The 24,359-nt window shown below is 52.1% G+C and overlaps 1 protein-coding gene across 6 annotated transcripts in view; it reads right to left on the reverse strand.

Moving 5' to 3' along the window:
• CEP72 (centrosomal protein 72) overlaps positions 1-24,266 on the reverse strand; it is a 42,167-nt gene extending 17,901 nt beyond the window's left edge. For 4 of the 6 annotated variants that reach the window (XR_008673301.2, XR_010131864.1, XM_019013504.4 and 1 more), the window contains exons 1-8: positions 24,145-24,266; positions 17,434-17,561; positions 16,277-16,469; positions 11,580-11,688; positions 6,392-6,570; positions 4,753-4,965; positions 2,599-2,900; positions 1,052-1,187 (exon numbers count right to left, since the gene is read on the reverse strand). Coding sequence is in view for 4 of the 6 variants with exons in the window: in XM_019013504.4 (XP_018869049.1) it covers positions 1,052-1,187; positions 2,599-2,900; positions 4,753-4,965; positions 6,392-6,570; positions 11,580-11,688; positions 16,277-16,469; positions 17,434-17,561; positions 24,145-24,226 (1,342 nt within the window). In the remaining 2 variants the exon portion in view is untranslated. Of the gene's footprint in view, positions 1-1,051; positions 1,188-2,598; positions 2,901-4,752; positions 4,966-6,391; positions 6,571-11,579; positions 11,689-16,276; positions 16,470-17,433; positions 17,562-21,910; positions 24,073-24,144 lie in introns of those variants that run through there. The other 2 variants (XM_055367773.2, XM_055367776.2) reach the window with 2 other exon arrangements.
• Positions 24,267-24,359: the final 93 nt, after the last annotated feature.

A 24,359-nucleotide genomic window follows, 5' to 3' on the forward strand; every position in this document is an offset into this window, starting at 1 on the left:
GGGGTGTTGGCGCCACAAAACCACCTCAGGCTCTGTGCGTCCACACACGGGCAGGGTGGGAATTGAAGAAAGAGAAGAGGTGACCTCCAAGAAAAGGGGCAACCAGGGGCCGCCATGTCTCAAGGTTTCAGTGGCGCCGCCACAACTCGCTGCGCCTTCCACAAGCACCGACTGCCCTGTGTGGAAACCACCGTGCAGACGACAGCTGGCAACTCCACACTGGGACAGTGGCCTGGGCCTGGGACAGTCCCCCCGCCACCGACGATGACAAGCTCAGGAGGCTCCCACAGGACACCAGCCTAGGGAGAGGGGAGGTTTATGGGGCTGGGGTCCAGGTGGGCTGCGACTGCAGGGCGTCCTCATTCTAGGAGCTGAGGGGCTATAACACTGCAAGGCGCACTCAGACAGCTCAGAGCCGTGCCCAGGGTCTGCCGGGAGAAGCACACTGGCTAGGCTCCTGAGGGACACACACAGCCACACCCCAGGCTGCAGGACAAAGAGAAGGTGCCACTGGGGACGTGGCATCTCCTGGTCTCCCAGTGTGACCCTGGATGAGGGAGGCCCCAGTGTGCTCATGTACGGGTTGCCTGGTAGAATCAAACAGACCCAAGTCCTCTCTGGGGAGGGACCACCCTCCTGGGTCCCACACCAACCAAAAGCTCTGCAATCCAGGCCCAGCACAGGCTACACGTCTGGGTCGGGGGAGAAGATGCTGAGCAGCTTCCAAACTCCAAATCCCCATGTGATCACAGCCATCAGAACCAAGCCCCTTTGGACAGCATTTTGAGCAAAATGAGGTGACAGGCCCAACACCCCAGAGCACAGCAGGGGACCCACAGGCCCAGGCCCATGTGGTGTCTCCCGAGAGCCCTGGACACTGTGAGATGCAAAGACTGCCAGGGAGGGCCCAGGCGCGGGACCACCACACGCTCGTGCGAGGGAACACAGGACACCTGGGGCTGAGATGACTCCTAGGTCACCACGTGCAGAGGACCCCGGAACCCACACAGACGCTGCCTACAGGGCAAGAGCAGCGGCCGCCCTGACTCACCAAGGAATGCCTCGTTGCTGTGCAGGGACCTGCAGCCGCCCCAGCTCCTGTCCACCAGGTCCAAGAGCGTCTCCAGGAGTGCCGCCTGCAGGGCCGTCTTCTTCCCGGGTAGAGCCAAGTGTGACCCGGGAGACGGCTGTGATGGAAACAACAGCATGAGGCCAGCGAGTCAGTAACTGAGGTCCTGAATGCTAGCAGGTGCCCAAGCGCACCCTGGGATGCCCTCGCACCACGGAGGGGAGGACAGGTGCCCTGAGGCCCCAGCCCTGAGCCAGGTGGAGGGCGGCTCAGCAGTGCCTGCCCAGTGAGGCTTAGCCAGGTGCATCGGTCCTGGATGAGTGAGATCTCGATGACAGGACAGGACGGGGCCCACACATTCCCAACTCAAACAGGCCCCAGACTCCTCCCCTCAACCCAGACAGGGAAGCGGAAGACATGCCCAGGCCGCAGTCAGAGCCTGTGTTCAAAAGGAGCTGCCCAGGAAGCAGCCTGCGCCCACAGTCAGGCTGGTAGAGGGTGCCAGACGCTGTCCCCAGCAATGGCCCCGAGTCAAACAATAACCCTGAAACAGACCGCCCACCTCCCCCATCTCTGCCTCCTTCCAGCTCAGGACATGCTGGGGACGTCAAACACGCCCCACCCAGCTCTCGGACCGCCCCCACCCCATGCTGCTACGGAGCCGCCTCTAGCTCCGGCCATGCCTCCCTTCCTGTCCCACAGTTCCGCACCTTCACACTCCTCTGCCTGCCTGGGAGTCTGAAGCCCTCGTTGTGGCAAGCACCAAGTGAACAGCCCCTGCCTGTTCCCCTCTGGGTGGTCTGCACTCATGTCTACAGCAGGTGTGTCTCAACACCTCTGACTAGGCCTGCGCCAGTTGTCCCCCTGACCTCTAGGTCACCCTGAGGGCGGAGTGACTCGGTCTCTCATCACAGCGACCTCCAGGATCCTCCCCTCACGAAAGGGTCATCAATGGCTCAGCCGGCCAAGATGCCCGATTCCAGCTTTGGAGACAAATGCCCTGTGCGCCGTAAGGCAGAGTCCCCTCTCTCCACCACGGGGCTTCCACTCAGAACAGCAGCACAGGACAGCGTGTGGCACAGAGGCACACGTCCAACAAAACGCAGCAGCAAGCGCCCTGGAACCCTAAGTGTGATGATTCCCTTTATCCTGGGACGCGGTCAGTGCCGTAGGTGTAATCACAGCCCCGCCAAAGCCATAACAGCCCCGCATCAGGGAGGGACACGGTCAGTGCCGTAGGCGTAATCACGGCCCCGCCAAAGCCGTAACAGCCCCGCATCAGGGAGGGACACGGTCAGTGCCGTAGGCGTAATCATGGCCCCGCCAAAGCCGTAACAGCCCCGCATCAGGGAGGGACACGGTCAGTGCCGTAGGCGTAATCATGGCCCCGCCAAAGCCGTAACAGCCCTGCATTAGGGAGGGACACGGTCAGTGCTGTAGGCGTAATCACGGCACCGCCAAAGCCGTAACAGCCCCGCATTAGGGAGGCGGTGCCGTGGGCCTGCTGCTCCCCAGCCCTTCTCTCTCACCTCTCTGGTGTCGGTCACACCCCGAGACCTCTGCTCCTCAGTCTCCAAGGCCTCAGGCTGAGACAAGGTCCTCCCGTTCCTGCTTTCTGAGTTGTCCTGTCTTCTCAGGCTCTCCTCGGGCACGGAGGACCCATGAGTTCTCTCCAGGCAGCCCAAACCCTCCTGGTCCGAAAACGTCTGTAATCTTCCAACAGGCATTCTTCGCTTCCTGCACTTTCCGGGGGCTGGCAGGGGACCAGGCACCATTTCTGCTGACATATCCAACTTCTGAGAAGAGGCCGAGTCCTCGGTATCCACGGAGTCTGAGATACAGACAGGATGGGGCGCACGTCAGGCCAAATTCTCTGGGTGCAGTGTTCAGCACTGTAACTTTTAAAAGGCATGTATGTGCCCATGTATATACACACATGGACACACACGCACACTTACATATGTACACGCACACCTATCCACGTGCATACATACATCCGTACACCTGCACAAAGACACACGCAGAGGGAGGGTGCCGAGGGAAGAAAGGGGCATACTGGGGCACACGTGCTAACACGCAAACTCTGGGGGAGTCTGGATGAAGCAGACACGGACCGCCCAGCTTAGCGTGTTCACCCCATGATGACTGACGTGCAATACGCTTCAACAACGCGTTCCAAACAACGTCTAAGCACACATCCATCTCTGAAGACAGGTGAAGTGACAGACTCTGACGGTCCGTAAACCAGTGGGTCCTGTGCACTGTACCGACCACTAAGCCCCCAGGACACACAAGACCCGGGGGAGGGTGACCCTGTCTGTGGAAGGACAATGAAGGCAGGAGAGGCACAAAATGGGCACAGCCTTGGCCTCCACCACAGCCTGCTCAACTCAGGATGACCCACCACATCCTGCAGCAGCTGACAGACAACCTGGCTAGGTCCCCTGCCTCTCACCAGTTGGGCATGAGCAAGCTTCCAGGAGGTGCCAGGGTCACTCGAGACAAAGTTTCTCTCTTTTTTTTTTTTTTTTTTTTTGAGTTGGAGTCTTGCTCTGTTGCCCAGGCTGGAGTGTAGTGATGCCATCTAGGCTCATTGCAACCTCCACCTCCCAGGTTCAAGCGATTCTCATGCCTCAGCCTCCTGAGTAGCTAGGACTATAGGTGCCCGCCACCATGCCCAGCTATTTTTGTATATTTAGTAGAGACCTGGTTTCACCATGTTGGCCAGGCTGGTCTTAAACTCCTGACCTCAAATGATCCGCCTGCCTCGGCCTCCCAAAATGTTGGGATTATAGGCGTGAGCCACTGTGTCTGGCCTGCTCACGGCAGGAGGTTTTCTGATACTTACGCCACATAGGTGGCCATCACATGGTATCACGTGACGCTCTTGGTTAACTTTTCTCACCTTTGATTTTCAAAATGTAGCTATTGCCATAACCTGGGCCCATACACTTAAAAGAAGTGTGTGTGCGTTAGTGAGAGGGTGAGGGAGGGTGTGCACACACACACGTGCAGAGAAAAAGCACCTATTTACCAACCATGAATCTAAACCATGAATGGATTATAAATTTCAATGTGCTGTATTCTTTCCAAAGACATTTTGGAGAGTTCCACAAACAAATAAATACACAGAGAACAGGAGAAATTTCATAGTAAAAGCAAACGTTGTGAAAAATATTTAACTACTTAAAAAGGAACTGAAGGGAGTAAAAGTTGACAGGGATTTCATGTTGCTGTGGTTTGAAGGAACCCCCCAAAGTTCCTAAGCTGGAAACTTATTGCCACTCTAACAGTATTAAGCGGAGGGCCTTTAAGAGGTGAACAGGTCACAGGGCAGCCCTCAGGGAGGTGGGAATGCTGTAGCGCAGGGCTGGGTTCTCGATAAAGGATGAGTCTGGAACAGGTCACAGGGCAGCCCTCAGGGAGGCGGGAATGCTGTAGCGCAGGGCTGGGTTCCTGATAAAGGATGAGTCTAGCTCCATTTCTCTGTCTTGGGCTTGCTTCTGCCTGCACCATGCTTCCGCCTGTGCCACGGGAGGACCAGCACCAGGTGCCAGCACCGTGCTCTTGGACTTCCCAGCCTCCAGAACCATGAGCCACATAAGCTTCTGTTCTTTATAAATTACTCAGTCTGTGGTTTTCTGTTACAGCAACAGAAAACAGACTAAGACACGCGTAAGTACCTGGGTGTGGGGTGAAGTACGCGTGTGGCCCGGGGGCACGGGAGGCCTCCGGCTCCGCTCCGTAGGGTGGCGGAAGCTCTCCACAGAGCTGGCTCCAAGGCGTCTTCTCCAGACAGCACCCTCTGCAGCTGCTCCTCCTCGTCTCACGGCCCTGCTTCCCAGAGTCTCCACACTGGTACTGTACCAACTGCGGGCTCAACAGATGTCTGGATTCTATTAAAATATTGTAAATAAAATATTTCATAAAATATTGTAAAAGTTTTATTTCATTAAAAATTACATTTTAAGCTTCTGAATAGTGTATGGTATTGGTTAGACCGAGGGGTTAATCACGTGCTGGGTGACACCGAAGTGAATCCACAGTGACTTCTAACAGCAAGAGAGCTTGGAACTGGGAACTGGCGCCACTCGCCTGCGAGACTCAGGACAAGGCTGCAAGAATCCAGCCGCATGAAGTGGAGCAAAGTCAGATAAAATGATGCACAAAACAGAAGAGAGAGTCCAGACAGTCTCAATACAAAATTAGCTGGGTGTGGTGGTGGGCGCCTGTAGTCCCAGCTACTTGGGAGGCTGTGGCAGGAGAATCACTTGAACCCGGGAGGCAGAGGCTGCAGTGAGCCAAGATCGAGCCACTGCACTCCAGCCTGGGCGGCAGAGCAAAACTCCATCTCAAAATAAACAAAACAAAAAACAAAATAAACTGTGCCCTTCATAAACTGGACTGTACTGAAATTAAAACTTGTGCTCTTCAAAGCACTGTTCAGACAACGAAAAGGCCAGCCACAGAAGGGAGGAAATGGGTAGCCCTTGTGCCAGAGAAAGGGCCTGTGTCAAAACCACCAAGATCTCTTAGGACTCAATACTAAGAGAAGCAACCCCAGAACAAAGGTGGGCAGACCTGGAGAGAAAAGAAGAGACAGGCACGGCCAGTATCTCAACAGCAGTGGGATGCAAATTAAAGCCATAAACACGGACCACAACCCCCTGACAGAGCAGCTAGGATTAAAGGACTCAGCTCCCAGTGCCGGCAAGGACATGGCTCGAGCACCGCTGCCACAGGGCAGATGTCCTTGCACAGATGAACCTAAGATTTCAGCCCAAACTCAGGTCTCCACCTGTTGTTTCCACGAAAAGTTCTCAGAAACTCACAGCAGAGGTGGAATAAATGAAGCTAAAGCCCATCAGCACATCCCAGTGGAGGGCAGTGCCACCGGGCAATGGAGTCTCCGAGACACCCTTGCTGGGATCTACAGGTCTGCACGTGGCGGCCTGAGCTCAGGGTTTCCTGCAAGTTCGGTGACTGTGCCCCCCTGCAGCTGCCGCAGATGTCAGCCCCACTTGCCACAGGACACTAGGCTTCTTGTCTATTTTAGACAGTTTGCCTTTTCCTGTGATCTCAGAAGGATACAATTTAAACCATCATGCAGTATGACTATACTCAAATATGTTAACTTTCTCCTTTTATAACTCTGTAGTCCAAATGGCTGGCATTCGAAAGCACACAAAGACACATCATGAAGATCCTACCCTTAAAGGTAAGTTCCACAAAAAGAGCAACTGTGGACTCCAAGGCCAGTGGCGACTATATATATCCCAGAGCCAGCAGACCCACTGGCCTCCTGGCAGATGAGCGGCGCACCTTGGGAACCACGAGAGTCGGCCTCACGCCCCTTCTGGCTGAAGCTCGTGCTCCCGGGAGGCCTGCCGAGGTCCCACTCGCACTCTGCAATGAGGTTCAGGACTGCCTCGTCATCCACATCCATGACCAGGCTCTGCTTGGCCAAGGCCTCGGTGCACTTGGCTCTGGGGTGGTGCGGTCTGTAAGGAAAAGCAAACTCATCAGCATCACTCAAGCCAGCCATACGCTCCGGCCCACGCAGACCAGAAGGAAAATTCCTGCACAGTCTCTGAGAGAAGCAGCGTGCTGCAAACGTGGGGCAGCCGGGTCCTGTTGCTTCCACTGCAGTGATGCTAAAGAGTGACTCACCAAGGACAATCGTGCTTCCACTGCAGTGATGCTAAAGAGTGACTCACCAAGGACAATCGGTGAGCAACAGCCAGGTTACGTGATAACATGACAGCATCCCAGCGCTGGACAGAACCCCACCAGGACTGGGTCAAATCCCGGCACTGGACAGATCCCCACCAGGACTGGTCTAAATCCCAGCACTGGACAGAACTCCACCAGGACTGGGTCAAATCCCGGCACTGGACAGAACCCCACCAGGACTGGGCCAAATCCCGGCACTGGACAGAACCCCACCAGGCCTGGGCCAAATCCCGGCACTGGACAGAACCCCGCCAGGACTGGGCCAAATCCCGGCACTGGACAGAACCCCACTAGGATTGGTTCAAAAATTAAAGTTCTGGAAGGTTCTGTTCTGCTATGTGATTACACTTTTCCTAGCACATCCACAAGGAGATACATGTGATCAAGAAAGTTAAGTGTTCCAAATGTTCACTTTCACATTCAGGGAGAATGTTTCCATAATGGCTGAAATCAGAGGTGTGTCAGAATATGACCCACCTTAGCATGGTGACCCTCTATACAGAGAAGAATGTGCTCAAAGGGGACCTTGTTTCCAACAGAGGCAGTTAAGAGATATCTACACAAAACAAACCCAAGGGCAGTGACCAGGAACGCTGCTTTTGTGAGTGGCTCATGATACGACACCTGGTCCACCCGAGGACAGTCCCACTCCCCGGGGCCTGCGACCTGAGTTCTCCAGAACGCTGCACAAAGAAGGGGGCTGGGTCCTGGGGCCACTCCCCGGGGACTGAGACCTGAGTTCTCCAGAAGCTGCACAAAGAAGGGGCCTGGGTCCTGGGGCCACTCCCCGGGGACTGCAACCTGAGTTCTCCAGAAGCTGCACAAAGAAGGGGCCTGGGTCTTGGGGCCACTCCCCGGGGCCTGCGACCTGAGTTCTCCAGAAGCTGCACAAAGAAGGGGCCTGGGTCCTGGGGCCACTCCCCGGGGACTGCGACCTGAGTTCTCCAGAACGCTGCACAAAGAAGGGCGCTGGGTCCTGGGGCCAGGACCTCCCTGAAGCCTGACACTGAGCACAGTTCCTTGGGCGTCCCCCACCTCCTCTGTGCGATGTGGACATTGACCCACGTCATCTTCCACTCTCATCTCTGTGATAGTTCAGTCTTGAGATGATCAAAGACGGGAACTGTGGACAATCTCAACTGAGAAAATCCATGACTGAAGCTTTCACGCCGGGACACAACGATTCTGAACGTCCACAAAGATGACCCGGCGGGCGTGTCAGTCACTAACCCTCATGTCTGTGCCACTTTGCTATGAAGCATATTCTGTTCTCATCATCTAGAGGTTAAAAGTCGCGTGTGGTATAAAGAGTAATCTTACGTGCAGTGGCGCTCCATGTCTGCACGCACCGAGTGACGCTCCGTGCCCGCGCGCGCCCTGAGAAAGCAGGAAAGTGCATCCACACATTGCCGCTGGTCACGGTCAGCAGCGTGAATGGCGGGGAAGACTTTTACTCCCTTTCTTTTCATCAGTTTCTGTGATGTTTGTGACTTTTACACCAACCAAACACTACTGTAAAGTTTTAATATAAGTAAATGTGAAGCCAAGTAAAATACTATTTTTTGACTAGAATACAGCATTTCCAACCACGCAGAATAAGTGCTTCCTTTATTCCTATATGTATTATAACGGAAGAGAAAAAATTTGAAACAATCTCGTAAATCAGAATAAAAATGTATTTGGAGTGGTGTCAGCAAAAAATGGCAGACAAAAGAGCTCCAAATTCTAGCCCTCCGTAAAAAAACAACTATATAAAAAACAAGAAAAGGTATCAGAATGAGCTTTTTTGGAACTCAGAACCCAGCTAGCAACTGTGCAGGAAAACAGCCAGTTTTCAGTACAGACAGTGATTGTGACACTCTAACCCACCAAGTCCGCTCCCCAATCCCAGCTCAAGGGTAGCTGTGGAAACGCCAGCCTGAGTTCCATGTACAGGTTTAGCAGCCCTAATCCAAAAAAAGTTCAAAATTCGTAACATGCAAAGGAAATGTTAACTAAGAAAAAAGAAAACACGAATAACCGACATGAAAGAGGGGTTATCACCACAGATCCCAGAGACATTAAAAGGGAAACAAAAGAATGTGATGAACATCTATCCAGGCCCACCAACGTGACAACTCAGATGAGATGACCAATTCCTTGAAAGAAACAATCTGCCAAAACAGACAAACTGTAGAGATCTCTATTAAAGAAATCAAGCCAATAGTTAATAACCTTCCAAAACAGAAAGTACCAGGCCAGATGGGCTCACTGTACAGAAGAAAGTATATCAATTCTCTACAGTACCTGCCAGAAGATGGAAGCAGAGAGATGACTTCCTAACTCATTCTATGCGGTCAGCATGACCCTAAAACCAAAACCAGACAAAGGCAATATAAGAAAACCACAGGCCAGTATCTCTTATGAATAGACACAAAAATCCTCAATTAAAAAAATCAGCAAACTGAATCCAACAATCCAACAGAATTCCATACCACGATCAGGCAGGATTTATTCTAGGTATGCACGGCTGGCTCAACATTTACTTCTATTTCTCTTACAGACAGGGTCTCACTCTGTCACCCAGGTTAGAGTGCAGTGGTGCGATCATAGCTCACTGCAGCCTCCAACTCCCAGGCTCAGGGGGTCTTCCTGCCTCCCGAGTAGCTGGGACTACAGGCACGCACCACCATACCAAGTTAATTAAGAAAAAAAAAAGTTTTCTTACAGACAGAGTCTCACTATGTTGTCCAGGCTGGTCTCAAACTCTTGGCCTCAAGCAATCCTCCCACCTTGGCCTCCCAAAGCACTGAGATTACAGGTGTTAGCCACTGTGCCTGGCCCGGTTCAATGTTTGAAAACCCTTCACAGCAACAGGCTGAAGGAGAAAATCACAAGATCACATCACAGATGCAGAAAAAGCATTTGACAAAATCTAACACTCCTTCATGATGATTCCTTTCAGCAAACTGGGAGTGGAAGACAGCCTTCTCCGCATGAAGACAACACCTATCATCCATGGCCAGCAGGCGCAAGGCTGCGCTGGAAACCAGATGCTCTCCCACCAAGACAGGAGGTGAGGCAAGGATGCTCTCTCTTGCCAGACTTCCCAACATCATGCTGGAAGCCCCAGATAAGGCAGTAAGGTAAGAAAAGGAAATAAAAGATATACCGATCCGGAAGGAAGGAATAAAACTGTTCACAGATGACATGATTTTCTATGTAAAAAATGACAAAGAATCCAAAAGAAAACCCCATGAAACTAACAAGTGATGACAGCCAGGGTGCAGGATTCCAGGTGTCAGGAGTGGCGCACTGTGCCGCCCCCCCGCCCCCCACCCAAAAGACATGTTGAAGTCCTTAACCCAGTGCCTCGGAATGCAACCTTTCTTGGAAACAGCGTCTTACAGAGGCAATCAAATTACCATGAGGCCATTAAGGTGGACCCTGATCCACGATCACTGGTGTCCTTCTAAGAAGGGGAAACCTGGCCCCGTGGAGAGACAGGCACGGAGGAGAGATTCTGTGAAGAGACACAGGGGAAGACGGCCTGTGAGAGCAGGGCTGGAGGGAGGCCCTCCGAGACAAACAACGCCAGCGGGTACGTAGACCACCAGCAGCCAGGAGGGGCATGGAACAGCTTCTCCCGCACGGCTCACATGAGCAGAAGGTGCAGGTACCAGAGTGCCGCTGTCCACGCAGCAAGCAGTCTGGTTTGAAATGGGGTGATGGGGGCTGCAGGACAGGTATCTGAGGGAAGAGGCGATCCCAAGGATGCAGAGCCATTTCGGAGACACTGGAAGAGAAGTCAGCAAAAAATGGCCCAAATCGGGCCCCTGCCTGCACTGTGCGTGGGCATCTTACGGGCACACCGTCCTGGCTTCCGTGCTGCCAATGGCTGCCTCCGCCCTGCAAAGGCAGAGCTAAGAAGATGGGACAGAGGTCACGCAGCCTCCAGGACCCAAAACATTCACACAAAAAAGCTGACTGATCCCTGCACTAGGAGTTTAAAATGAGTGGAGGCATCTCACACAAGAAAAAAATGATTTGATTAAAAGCCTCAGACAAGACAAACGGTACTCAAGAAAGTGTACAATCCGACCACTTCCCACAGCTATGCAGACAGAGTCCACTGATTTCTGCCCCTTGAATCAACCCATAAACAAAGCACGAAGTCTCTCTAGGGTTTTGGGATACACGCAGATACTATCAACCGAACATAGACATGCAGGCAGCAGGGCTGGGGCTGCAAGGGGAAGCAGGCCCGGCTCACACACACGCCCACGGTCTCCGAAGGCGGCCTCACCAGCACCAGCCATGGGGAGGGAGACAGGAGGGCACATACCGGCACCGTCACAGAAAGGGCGGGGGAGGAAGAAGTCCTCCTCGATCCAGGCAGACGGGTCCTGCTGAATGTGCTCACGGCCAGAAGTGGGATTTGGCTGGATGGGCAGCTAAGAAAGTAGCTGAAGCAAGAGCTGGAAGCAGAGGCAGCCACAGACGTGAGAGCTGCCAGCCCCGGGAAAGGGACAGGACAAGCCCTTTGCTGAGTTGATTTTACACATATTACCTTAATTAACAGTTTCAATAGTAAAAATAACTCCTAGGAATGTGGAGAACAGGAGAGAGGCCCCGTCCCACTGTCCACTGAGTCCCCGCCAGCCAGGCTCTGCCCTTCCTCCCTCCTGGTGTCCGCCCCTGGAGAGTGACCGGCACACAGTGAATGACGTTCGGTTAATCCTCCTGACAGCAGGCCAGTCAGAAACACTCTGGGCGTCCGTAGCACTTCCGTTCATACCTGCCCTCTTTCAAAGAAGCTGGGACGCTCTCTTTGGAGTCGAGTGAGTCCTCTGATGCAAAATGCAGTCGGGAAGCCTTCCGCTCGCTCTCTCTCACGGGGCGATCGTCTAGAAGAAAAGGCCACACAAGACTGCGCAGGTGGCAAGCGGCGGGCGGCTGCATCTACCCTGGGGCATTTACATGGGGCAGGGTGTCCATCCCCTCAGGGCCAGCCCTGCTCCCGCTAACCTAGCACCGGAATGCTGGGCTCTGGTGGTCCCACAGCTTCCCGGCGATGCCCAGCGTGGTGCTGAGGCTGCCTGTCCCTCAGAGCTCACTGCTGCGCACGGGAGCAGCCGCACACAGATGAGGCTCACACACACACACGCACACCCTTTCTCTAAAGTGCACACCGGGTGCGGGGTGGGATTCTCAAGTCACACTCAGGTAACCCAGAGAAGCCTCCATGGAGGGAGCCTGCCCGGCCCGAGAGGCTGCAACTTCCAGGAGGCCTTTTGGGTCTGTGCTTAGGGCTGGGCCTCAGGGACGTGCGTACCTGGGGCCGCCAGGCTCCCACCCAAGAACTCCTGGAGCTTCCTCATGTAAATCCCTGAAGATAAGAAGGTCCCCAGGCCTTCAACCTTGGCGCTTTGGAACTTACAACACATCTTAACCCCCATTTGTAATGTGAATTCTGTGACAAGTTCCCACGCTGCCTCCACTTAGCCTACAGCACGCCCCAAAAACTATAGAATCACAGTAAGAAATGAGTGAGTAATAGCACAATATAAGGTTCAAAGCAGAAAAACGGAGGAGTTCTGATAATCACACAAAGACGCCGAGTCAGAGGCCTCTGCAACCTGGGGCTCTCTCCACCCAGCACACAGGGCACCCCCAGAAGACACGTGCGCCAGGAGACCTGCACCCAACCCCACCCTCCCGCAACCTTTCCACCCCGGCCTTCACCAGCCCCGCACTAACGACGCATAGCTCTCTGCCCACCAAGACTCGCTTCCCTTCTGAGTCAGTTCCAAATCCCGTACTCCAAGAACATCTCTCTGGACTGTTCTGTAAATTCTAATGCAGCATGTCCGAAGCCAACTGCAAACTCACCTTCACCCCAAGCCCACCCTCTCCTGCTGGCACGGTCTCTCCAGACGCCGCCTCCATCCCACACGCAGGCCCTTGCTATCTGCCTCCTCCACCACCAGGGCCTTTCCATGACCCACGCGGAGCCAAGGACCGAGCCCACTCCGGGAGGCACCACGCAGGGCAGCAGGCCATCCCGGGGCCCCGCACCTCCGTGGTTCCCGCAGCGCCTCTGACTGCCAGCGCCACTGCTGGAAGCATCTCTCACACGCGGGGAGACGGTTGTGCTCCTTCTCTGTAGAAACACTAAGAGGGAGACGGCTGCGCTCCTTCTCTGTAGAAACACTAAGAGGGAAGACGGTCGCGCTCCTCCTCTGTAGAAACACTAAGGGGGAGACGGCTGCGCTCCTCCTCTGTAGAAACACTAAGAGGAAGACGGTCGCGCTCCTCCTCTGTAGAAACACTAAGAGGGAGACGGTCGCGCTCCTCCTCTGTAGAAACACTAAGAGGGAGACGGCTGCGCTCCTCCTCTGTAGAAACACTAAGGGGGAGACGGCTGCGCTCCTCCTCTGTAGAAACACTAAGGGGGAGACGGCTGCGCTCCTCCTCTGTAGAAACACTAAGAGGGAAGACGGTCACACTCCTCCTCTGTAGAAACACTAAGGGGGAGACGGCTGCGCTCCTCCTCTGTAGAAACACTAAGGGGGAGACGGCTGCGCTCCTCCTCTGTAGAAACACTAAGAGGGAAGACGGTCGCACTCCTCCTCTGTAGAAACACTAAGGGGGAGACGGTCGCGCTCCTCCTCTGTAGAAACACTAAGAGGGAGACGGTCGCGCTCCTCCTCTGTAGAAACACTAAGGGGGAGACGGCTGCGCTCCTCCTCTGTAGAAACACTAAGATACTGAATCTAAAACTTGGATTACAGAGGCAATGATTTAGAACTGAAGACTCCAAAAATTACCTAGAATAAGGACTGTAGCTCCTGAAACAGCCAAACTCAACTGTTTATGAGTTACTTGGTTAATCGGCCAAATAAACACTACAAAACAGGCGCCTATTCCTCCCAAACCTCTTATAATTAAACAGCGAAATCCTAATTGGGTTTGGAAACAGACACTGTGTCTTGGGGGGTCCATTGTTAATGTCCACAGCCCCATCCCAGGGGGAAGAGTGTCAGGCACAGCAGCCAGGCTCTCAGGTGGCCAGCACCACGCATGCACGCCGCATGCTCCCAAGGAGGCGCTCCTCGCTGCCAAGAGCTGCAGCACAGAGCTCTATCCACACTGCTCAGGCTCTGGAAGCCCAGCTGCAGGGCCTGTCCAGGGCCCAGCACTTGCCACATGAGTGAGTGAGCCAGGGTCTTCCCTGTCAGTGATGCTGGGAGCTAGGTCTCACTTTGGCCACACAGACGCCCTGAGCGCCTCCCAGCCCTTGCAGAGCAGCAAATGCACCCCAGTTGCTGCCCTCCCATCCGATGCTCCTGCCACTGCCAACTGCCAGCCCCCAGTGCCCAGGGGAGCTGAGCTCCTGCAAGTGCAAAGTCCACCAGGACCCAGGGATACTGTCAGCTCCTCAAGTCACTTTTAGAAGGTCAGAGAAAAATTGTTTTGATCGTTAGTTACTAAAAAATGGTCAAACTGTGGCAGACTGGGGCATTCTTCCAAGAGGACTCCTTTAAACAGATTTCAATCCATACCACTAACCTACACTGTCACCAAACAGAGGGTGTGTGTGCTGCATGTTGACAGCTCTTTCCAGCATCTCCAGAAACTTCTCCAAGTAGCAAAGCAATGCAGTTTAAAATGTTAGAATTTGGCCAGGCTCAGTGGCCCACGCCTGTATTCCCAGCACTTTGGGAGGCCAGGGTGGGCAGATGACTTGAGGCCAGGAGTTCGAAACCAGCCTGGCCAACATGGCAAAACCCTATCTCTACTAAAAAGACACAAATTAGCAGGGCACGGTGGCACGCGCCTGTAATCTCAGCTACTTGGGAGGCTGAGGCAGGAGTATTGCTTGAACCTGGGAGGCGGAGGTTGCAGTGAGCTGAGATCACGCCACTGCACTCCAGCCTGGACGATGAAGCGAGACTATGTCTCAAAAATAAAATAAAATGTGAGAATTCCATTTACAAACACATGTGTGATCACATCACCATCAAGACACCGCAGGCCAGTCCTCCCTGTGATGAGGTGACACGGCCCCGCATGGCTCCACGATGGCCCCAGACAGCCTGCCCGGTCTACTCGCTGAGGCGCTCAGGTGCTCCTCCACCTGTTTTCCCACCTCCGGTGTGCAGCTTCGCTGACGTCACACGAACTTCATGGGGCTGACAGGGTGAGGGCTGCTGGGTGTTCATCTGGTGGGTGGCAAAACCCCAGCTGGCCCTCAGTCCCGACGCCCACAACGGGCAGTACCCAGGGGCCAGGCACATCACCCGCCAACGTGCTTCAGCTGCTGTTTACTTGAAATTGACATACAAATCTCAGTTCTCTAAGAGAACTTGAATGCTCCCCACAGCCATGGAAAACAGCCTGTTCAGGGCACTCACAGTGGGGGAAAGTGCTCTGTCCTCTGTGATTCTGTTGGTCTTTTGTTCTAACAAGATAGTTGGGATTCTGTGATTCTTTTGTTTTTGATAAGGTCCTTGGTTCAGAAGGAGGGGCAGCTTTCGAACAGCGGTGCATGGTAGGTCTGACCCTAACAACAGAAGCAACCAGGGAACGTTTATAGGCCCCTGGCCATGCCGGGCAGTCTGGGAGCTTACAGATAGTAACTCAGGTCTCCCCACCACGACATGTCAACACAGCATTCTTATCCCCCCACTTCACACAGGAGGACTGATGTAAGAGACCCTGCACCCTCTTCTTCCCCATGGACTCTGGTCAGTGTGCCCCTGGGCTGAGGCCCCAGCTCTCTCTCCTGGATCTGTGACTCGGGGTAGGGTCAGCAGAGACACCACCAGGTGCTCACAACAACAGCAACAGCAACAATGCCTCCGGGGAGGCAAGAGGCAGATGGGAAGGTGACCTGCGGCTGCCCCAACCCAGGGACCCTCCTTACTGGGCATCGCTGTGGGGGCCCTGGAAGTTCTGCCTACAAGACTGTCATGGAAAGCCTTTTCTTTCAGGAGCATGATCCAAAGGTCACTGCACATCCCCTCCCGACCCTGTCCCAGTGGTGGGGTGTGGGGGACAATGAGCTGCTTGTCCTGTGTGCTTCCAAGTGGGGCAAAACCAGGCAGCATCCTGCTGTTTAGCTGCACCTGAGATGATACCCGGGGGCTATGCGAGGAAACAGGACAGGAGATGTTCAGGAATGTGCCCAAATCCAACAGCCATGACGCGGAGCACCAGAACAGGACAGAGCAGCCTGGTCCAGGGCTGTGCTCCCACGGCCCCAGCCCTGCGCCCTCCCAGGGTGCTCAACTTCCAGCCCTGTCCTCTCCAGACACAGGGCCTCTAGAGCTGTGTGTCTGCAGGAACTCAAGCCATCAGCGTAGAAAACCAACTCCCTGTTCCAGAAGGAATCAAGCATGTGACGTTAAGCACACAGACACCTACTACGACTCCCCGACTCCCATACCCCACGGGGACAAAAGCATGAGCGTGGCCCTGCCTGATGCCTACCCAGCTGCTGGAGCTTGGGGAGCAGGTGCACAACAAAAAGGCGGTAGTCAGGCTCAACCTTCACCACGGGGTTCAGCCGGAAGTCCACGTCCACGAGCTCGGTTAAGGCGTGGAGCCGAAACACCTCTGCCAACGAGGAGATGCAGTTGTAGTAGAGATTGAGACTCTCCAACGCAGTCAGGTACTGAATGCCCTGTCAACAGAAAACACAGTGAATTCATTCACACTTTAAACAAGAAATACACAGTGAAATAAGCCAGCAACACACACTGACCAACCAACTTCATAAACTCATTTGCAATAAATACATGTCGTTACCAGGAAAAGTAGAAAAATGAAACGTTCTCATCTGTGAAGTTCTCTGGGCCCTACGTGGTCAGACGGTCGTTTATGGAACCCACATGTGCCGCAGCGTGACACAACTAAGCACAGCTAATATCTACCGAGGCCTCAGGGTGCAGCAAGCTGAGTGATGTGCACACACAATTTCATTTAATCCACACGCCGCCCTACAGGGTGAGAACCATCAGCCCCCCCACCTTCACAGATGAGAAAGCTGAGGCCTGGGAACGGGGAAAGATGAGGCAGCACTGGGTGCAGCCTGGGCTAGGTCCGCATCTGACTTGGAGCAGACTCCCGAGCTGGTGTCAGACGTGGCCTCCATAATGCTCAGGCATCGGGCTCAGGGCAGGCGCATCCCACGGTTCTGTCCGGGCCAATCAGGCCATGCAGACGTGGCCTCCATAATGCTCAGGCACCAGGCTCAGGGCAGGTGCATCCCACGGTTCTGTCAGGGCCAATCAGGCCATGGCAGTTGTGCACAGCTCCCCTCACCACCACCTGGGCATCTCTCTCCAGGGTGACCCCGCCAGGAGCCCAGGGGGCAGCCCCAGGCCCACTGCGCTGCCACTCAGTAAGTCTCTGGGGTCTCATTTCATTTCCTTTAAAGATATAACCATCGTCATCAGAGAGCGACAACATAACGTAACGTGATGTGTATGAAATGTAGCCCACAGTAAACACAAAAATACACAACACAAAGTGTACCGTATACAGGTGTAAGCAGAGGGTTACAAAACAGACTCCATTTCTGCTGTGAATGGACTTTCCACTGATGTTGATAGCAATAAATTTTAAGAAAGAGACCTAAAACTTACCTCCAGACTAACCAAGGAGTTGCGCGAGAGATCCAAAGATTTCAGACCTGTTAAACTCATCAGAGAATGTCCCAGGTGGGTAATCTTCTCTTGGTAAGTTCCAGGAATAGACAATGACCGAAGCTCAGCTAAGAATAAAAAAATTATGAGATTTTAATCTTTTATTTTGAAAACAATTATAATAACGGTCAAGTTCTCGGTGTTTGGATATAGAGTAGAAACTGACACAGATTCTTGGTTTAATTCAACTTTACTCAGGCTCCTGAATCTTCTCCTCGGCCATCTGTGCCCTTCCTTGTAAAGTCCAGTTTAGTGCGGCCAAAACCCCCACCCTCATTATCTGCTCAGGTTCCTCATCCCCAGATCCCATAGGTGGTGTCTGCTCACCCTGGCCTCTCTTTCGCAATAATCCTGTTCAGTTGGTTTAGCCCAAATCCCCTTACTCCTCATGTGTCCTCTCAGTCATTTTCCATCCACTGCCCCCACCCTGACCCTCGGCTATAAACTCCCCCCGGCCCCTGCTGTACTTGGAGTTGAGCTCCATCTCTCTCCCCCACTGCAAAATCCCAGCGCAGTGGCCCCAGGCCCACCTCAATGGTTCTGAATAAAGCCTTCCTCACTGTGCCTGACAAGGGTCATTCAAAACATTTCTTCCTCTAACGGTATATGTAAAAAGATTGAAAGACAAACGTTAACACATGTGTCCTATTGTGGAATAAATCCCTTTATTTTCCCCCTTACACATTTCTGTATTTTCAGCTTTTCTCAGAGAGATATGCATCCTCGTAATCTGAAAGAGGCACCTAGAACTCAGTGCAACTCCTTTGGAGTTGGAATATCAGCACTGACGAGCAAGGAACGTACCTGAAGTTTCAGCTTGTGTTTACCTCTACAATGCCTCCAAGCCCACACGCTTCTTCCCACCTTTACTGCCTCTCCCTCCAAAACCGTCTCTCCCCAGGAACACCCCTCTACTTCATCTCCCGCCTCCACTTCTGGCTGCTCAATTCTGTCACCCCTTGCAGCCATCACCGTCTGAAACCCACTCGTCGGGTAACCTGTCTGCTGTCCTCCTGTTACAACTGTGGTCAGGCTGTGCAAGCTCCACGCACCCCATAAGCAGTCATTACATCAACGTTAACTACAAGATGAAAGTTTCCATAATCAAAAAGGCAGTTTAGATCCGAATACATCAATACTTTCCTGGGAACATTTATGTTTTAGAATATGTTTTGGTTTTTTTGTTTTTGTTTTCAGATGGAGTCTTACTCTGTTGCCCATGCTGGAGTACCGTGGTGCGATCTCGGCTCACTGCAACCTCCACCTCCTAGGTTCAAGTGATTCTCCCGCCTCAGTCTCCTGAGTAGCTGGGATTACAGGGACACGCCACCACATCCGGCTAATTTTTGTATTTTTAGTAGAGATGGCGTCTCTACTAAAACCCCACGTTTCCCTGTTTCCTCAGGTAGCCCTCACGCATCATCTCAGGTGCAGCTAAACAGCAGGACACTGCCTGGTTTTGCCCCACTTGGAGGCACACGGACAAAGCAGTTCATTGTCCCCCACACCCTGCCACCGGGACAGGGTCACGAGGGGACAAGGTGCAGTGACCTTTGGCTCATGTTCCTGAAAGAAAAGGGTTTCCGTGACAGTCTTGTGGTTTCCTGACCATGTTGGCCAGGCTGGTCTCGAACTCCTGACCTCAGGTGATCCATCCGCCTCGGCCTCCCAAGACTACAGGCATGAGCCACCACACCCAACCAGAATATGTTCTGATTAAGTTTAAAATTTGGTTTGAGCTCTTCCAGTCCCAGGCAACATGGAGAGGACACACTTCACCCTGCTCCTCCCGCATATTAGACCCACTGCCCTGGAGGAAAATATATGGAACAAGCATTGGGGGACTGAAAGGAACAGAAGCCAACCAGCCAGGGGCCTCGGCACTCGAGAGAGAACCCAGCGCTGAGTCCCTGGCTTGACTCTGGGGTTTTGTTTATGCTTATTTACTACACATCCCACTCTGGGTGCCACAGAAGTCGGCAGCCCAGAAACACAAAAAGACCAAAAACCGTAAGCCTGCTCTCGATGGCCAAAGGACCAGGAGGGGCCTGGCAGGACAGACTCTCTGTACATCATCAGCCCTCCTGCAACCACACACACTGTTCACGTCATCAGCCCTCCTGCAAGCAAACCCCCACCCACACACACAACACATACACACACACACACACACACACCCCTTGTCCACTTGGCACCAGGAGGGGCCTTGCAGGACAGACTCTCTTCACATCATCAGCCCTCCTGCAAGCAAACCCCCACTCGCACACACACACACAATCACACACACACATACACACACCCCCCTCATCCACCTGGCCTTGCGCAGCAGCCAGCACCGGGGTGTGAGAATGGATCCTGACTGCTGTCCCAGCCTGGGTAGAACAAGGTGGTGCCCTTCACCCTCCCAGCCAGTAGGGTCTGCCAGAGGCCGTGGGTGAGGCAGGAGCTCCACAACTGTCCCGGCAACAAGGTGGCACCCAGCAGGCTCAAGTGAGGAGTCTTCTCAAGTAAGGGGATTTAAACAGGAAGCAGAGTCTCATGACATCATACCCAGCATGTCCACAATATGATAAAAAATGACCAAGAACCAGAAAAATGGCAATTTGAATGAGAAAACACAGTCAATCAACAGATACCACCAAGAGAGAACACAGAACTTAGGTCTAACAAGGATTTTAAAGTGACTGTCATAAAAAAATACTTCAATGAGCAATTACAAACACCTGAGACAAAGGAAAAAATAGTCTTAGCAAAGAAACAGGAGATATAAAGAAGAAACAAATAGAAATTTCAAAGAAAAATACAATAACAAAAAATCACAAGAGCAGTTTAATAGCAAAATGGAGATGACAGATGAAAACTGTAAAACCATAGAGAAAAACTAAGAGAGTCTGTCACAAGCAGACCTGCCCTAAGACAACTGCTGAAAAAATTTTTTCAAATATAAAGGAAAAATGAAAGAAACCTAGAGCATCGTGGAATGAAGAAAAAATAACAGAACAGATAAACATGCAGATAAATATGTTTCCTCCTGAGTTACTGAAAAGGCTAGGTATTAAAAAAAATCGTAATATTAATACAGTTCTCAAGGTATGCAGAGGAAATACTTAAGACAACTAAATTGTAAAGGGGAGAGGATAGAGACCTAAATGGTGATAAAGTTTCTATATTTCACTTAGAAGTGGTAAAATATCTATACAAGTAAACTGTGCTGAATTACATAAATACATTGTAATTTGTATAGCCACCACTATGAAAACCATACAAGGAGATATACACCAAAACACAACAGATAAATCAAAATGAGATACTAAAAATATTCGAGTAAGTCACAGCAGGCAGGAAAAGGGAAACAGAAGAAAAAACACAGGAAACAATCAAAAAACAATAAAATGGCACACTTAAGTTCTAATATTTAACAATTAGATTAAATGTAAATGGCCTAAAACACTACTACAAGACAGAGATTAGCAGAGTGAATAAAAATAATGAACCAGGAAACTAATTTCAAATATAAAGATACAGGTAGGTTAAAAGTTCAAAGCAATAGATAGGAAAAGATACGCCATGCAAAAACCAATCAAAAGAAGCTACAGTAACAACAGTAATATCAAATAAGACAGATGTCTCAACAAAGAAAATTACCAGGAAAAAAGAGGAACAAGGCCCAGGCACCGTGGCTCACGCTTGTAATCCCAGCACTTTGGGAGCCCAGCAGAGATCACCTGAGGTCAGGAGTTCGAGACTAGCCTGGCCAACATGGTGAAACCCCGTCTCTACTAAAAATACAAAAATTAGGCAGGCGTGGTGGCAGGTGCCTGTAATCCCAGCTACTCGGGAAGCTGAAGCAGAGGAATCATGTGAACCCGGGAGGCGGAGGTTGCAGTGACCCAAGATCGTGCCACTGCACTCCAGCCTGGGGGACAAGAAGGAAACTCTGTCTCAAAAAAAAAAAAAAAAAAAAGAAGAAGACTACATATACTTAAAGGGTCAGTCCACTAAGAAGGTATAAAAATCCTAGCTATGCAATTCAACAAACAGAGCTTCAAAACATATAAAGTGAAAAAAGAAACAGACAAATCCACAATTACAGTTAAGGGTTCCAGACCCCTCTCTCAGTCATTAATAGAGTCACTAGACAGAAAATCAGCAAGGATACAGAAGAACTGAACAATACCACCAACCAACAGGATCTAATTGATATTTATGTATTTACATAACACTCCACTCAACAACAGAATACACACACATTCAAGTGCACCTGGAACATTCAACAACATAGACCAGATGCTGGATCATAAAACAAACCCTGACAAATTTAAAAGAATTAAAATCATACAGATTATGTTCTGGCCGTAATGGAATCACACAGAAAAATAACAGGAAAATATCCACACATAGAACATTAAAAACATACTCCTTAAAAATCCACAGGTCAGGCCGGGCGCGGTGGCTCATGCCTGTAATCCCAGCACTTTGGGAGGCCGAGGTGGGCGGGATCACGAGGTCAGGAGTTCCAGCTACTCGGGAGGCTGAGGCAGGAGAACGGCATGAACCCGGGAGGCAGAGCTTTCAATGAGCCAAGATTGCGCCACTGCACTCCAGCCTGGGTGACAGAGCGAGACTCCACCTCAAAAAAAAAAAAAAATCACAGGTCAAGCAGGAAGTATCGAGGGAAATTCTTAAAATACGCTGAACTGGATGAAAATTAAAATACAACATAACAAAATTTGTGGATACAGCTAAAGCAGTGCTTACAGGGAAACTTGTGGCACTATTTATGATAGAAAATAGGAAAGTCTCAAATCAATAATCTACAGTTTTGCCTCAAGAATTTAGAAAAGTATAAAATAAATGCAAAGCAAGCAGAAAGAAGGAAATTTAAAAAAGCAGAAATCAATGAAATTTGAAACTAGAAAAACACTGGAGAAAAATCAAACCCAAAGTCGGTTCTTTGAAACTATCAATAACATTCAGAAGCCTCTAGCAAGACTAAAAAAGAAAGAATACACAGATTATCAATATCAGGAACAGAAAAGGGATATCCCTGTAAACCTTGTAGCACTAATCAGGGAAGAAGGGAGGACTCGGATGTCCCGAGGTCAGCTGCCCTCTCACCTGCTTCCTCAGAGCCCTGTGGTGCCTACTGCCTCAGGATCACTTGGATTTTGTCACGAGGTTACAGTTCCCCTTAACCACTCTACAGATAATAACCTGGACATTATAAACCGTTAAGTTTTCCATTTGAGATATTCTTTCAGGACCTGGGGACTGATGCCAGCTGGTCTAAAGGGCCCCACAAGCAGATTCACCAAAGAATGCAGTTTCCACACCCTGATAATTCCATGGCCCTTACCTCCACCAATTGACAACACCAATTTTCCAGCTCCTCACAATCCTGTTCCTCTAAAACCCCCAGCTCAGGCTGGGTGTAGGTGGCTCATGCCTGTAATCCCAGCACTTTGGGAGGCCAAGGCAGGTGGATCACCTGAGATCAGGAGTTCAAGACCAGCCTGGCCAACATGGTGAAACCCCGTCTCTACTAAAAATATAAAAAATTAGCCGGGCATGGTGGCACGTGCTTGTAATCCCAGCTACTCAGGAGGCTGAGTGAATCACTTGAACCCGGGAGGTGGAGGTTGCAGTGAGCTGAGATTGCGCCACTGCACTCCAACCTGGACGACAGAGTGAGACTCCGTCTAAAAAAAAAAAAAACCGCTCAGATCTCCTTGGGGAGACGGATTGAGGCCTCCTTCCACCTCCCTGCTGGGCTCCTGCCAGCCTTAAACTCTTTCTCTGCTGCAAACCCCGCTGTCTCAGTGTACTGGCCTGTGGCCCCCACAGCACCTGACTGAACCTGTTGGTCCAGTAACACCTGCAAACCACACACAGACATTAACAGGCTAACAACAGAACACCAGGAACAACTCTACACACACACTCCACAAGTTAGCTCAAATAAGCCAACGCCACAAAACCCCACACAGCCAAGACTCGCGGTGAACTAATATGAACGGTTCTCTAACAACCAGAGATACAGAATTTGTCATTTAAAAGCTTCAAAAACAGAAATTGCCATGTCCATATGGTTTCACTGGAAAATTCCAGGAAACATTCAAACAATGAGCACACACTCTACAGAACCTCTTCTAAATATAAGAGAAGGCAACACTTCTCAGCAGTTTATGAGCTCTGCTTCACCCTGACGCCAAAACCAGACAAAAATAAGCCAAAAAGAAGGAAACCGGCCACCAACATCCTCAAGAAGGCCGAGCGCAACAATCACCACAGAGTGGGCCCAGGTGAACCAGGGAGGGGGTCCCCAGCGGGAGGGCGGGCTGCGCTCCTGGACAGCAAGGCGGGCTCCCTCTTCTCAGCGGATGTAACCCCCAGTCACGGAACCACAGTGACCCGATAGACAGGCAGGGGCCGAGACGCCGGGACCCGAACGCGGGCAGGGGCCGCACCTGGGCACGGGGGGTGGGTCGCTCACCTGGGCACGCGCGCCCCGCTCGCCCGCGACCGTTCCGGACGCCCGCGGCGCCTGCGTAGACGGGTCCCGCCTGCCCACGGTCCGCCGCCGCCCCGGGAAGCTCGGCACCCACCCCCCCGCCACCTCACGCTTGCACCCCCGCCCGCCCTCCGGCGCACCCAGGTCGCGGTGAGGCCCTAAACCGCTCTTCGCCCGAACCGCCTCCTCGCTCAGCACCAGCCGAGGGCCAGCCCGCGCCATGTTTCAAACGGAGCCCTCGGACGGCGCCTGCGCGGCGGGCGGGCCGAGGCTAAGAGAGGGGCGGGACCTGCGTCGGCGGAACCAAGAGCCTGGCGGGACGGGGCGGGGCCTGGCGGGACGGGGCGGGGCCTGC

Source organism: Gorilla gorilla, chromosome 19 (genome assembly GCF_029281585.2).
Source record: "Gorilla gorilla gorilla isolate KB3781 chromosome 19, NHGRI_mGorGor1-v2.1_pri, whole genome shotgun sequence".
In the NCBI taxonomy this organism is placed as follows: Eukaryota; Metazoa; Chordata; class Mammalia; order Primates; family Hominidae; genus Gorilla; species Gorilla gorilla.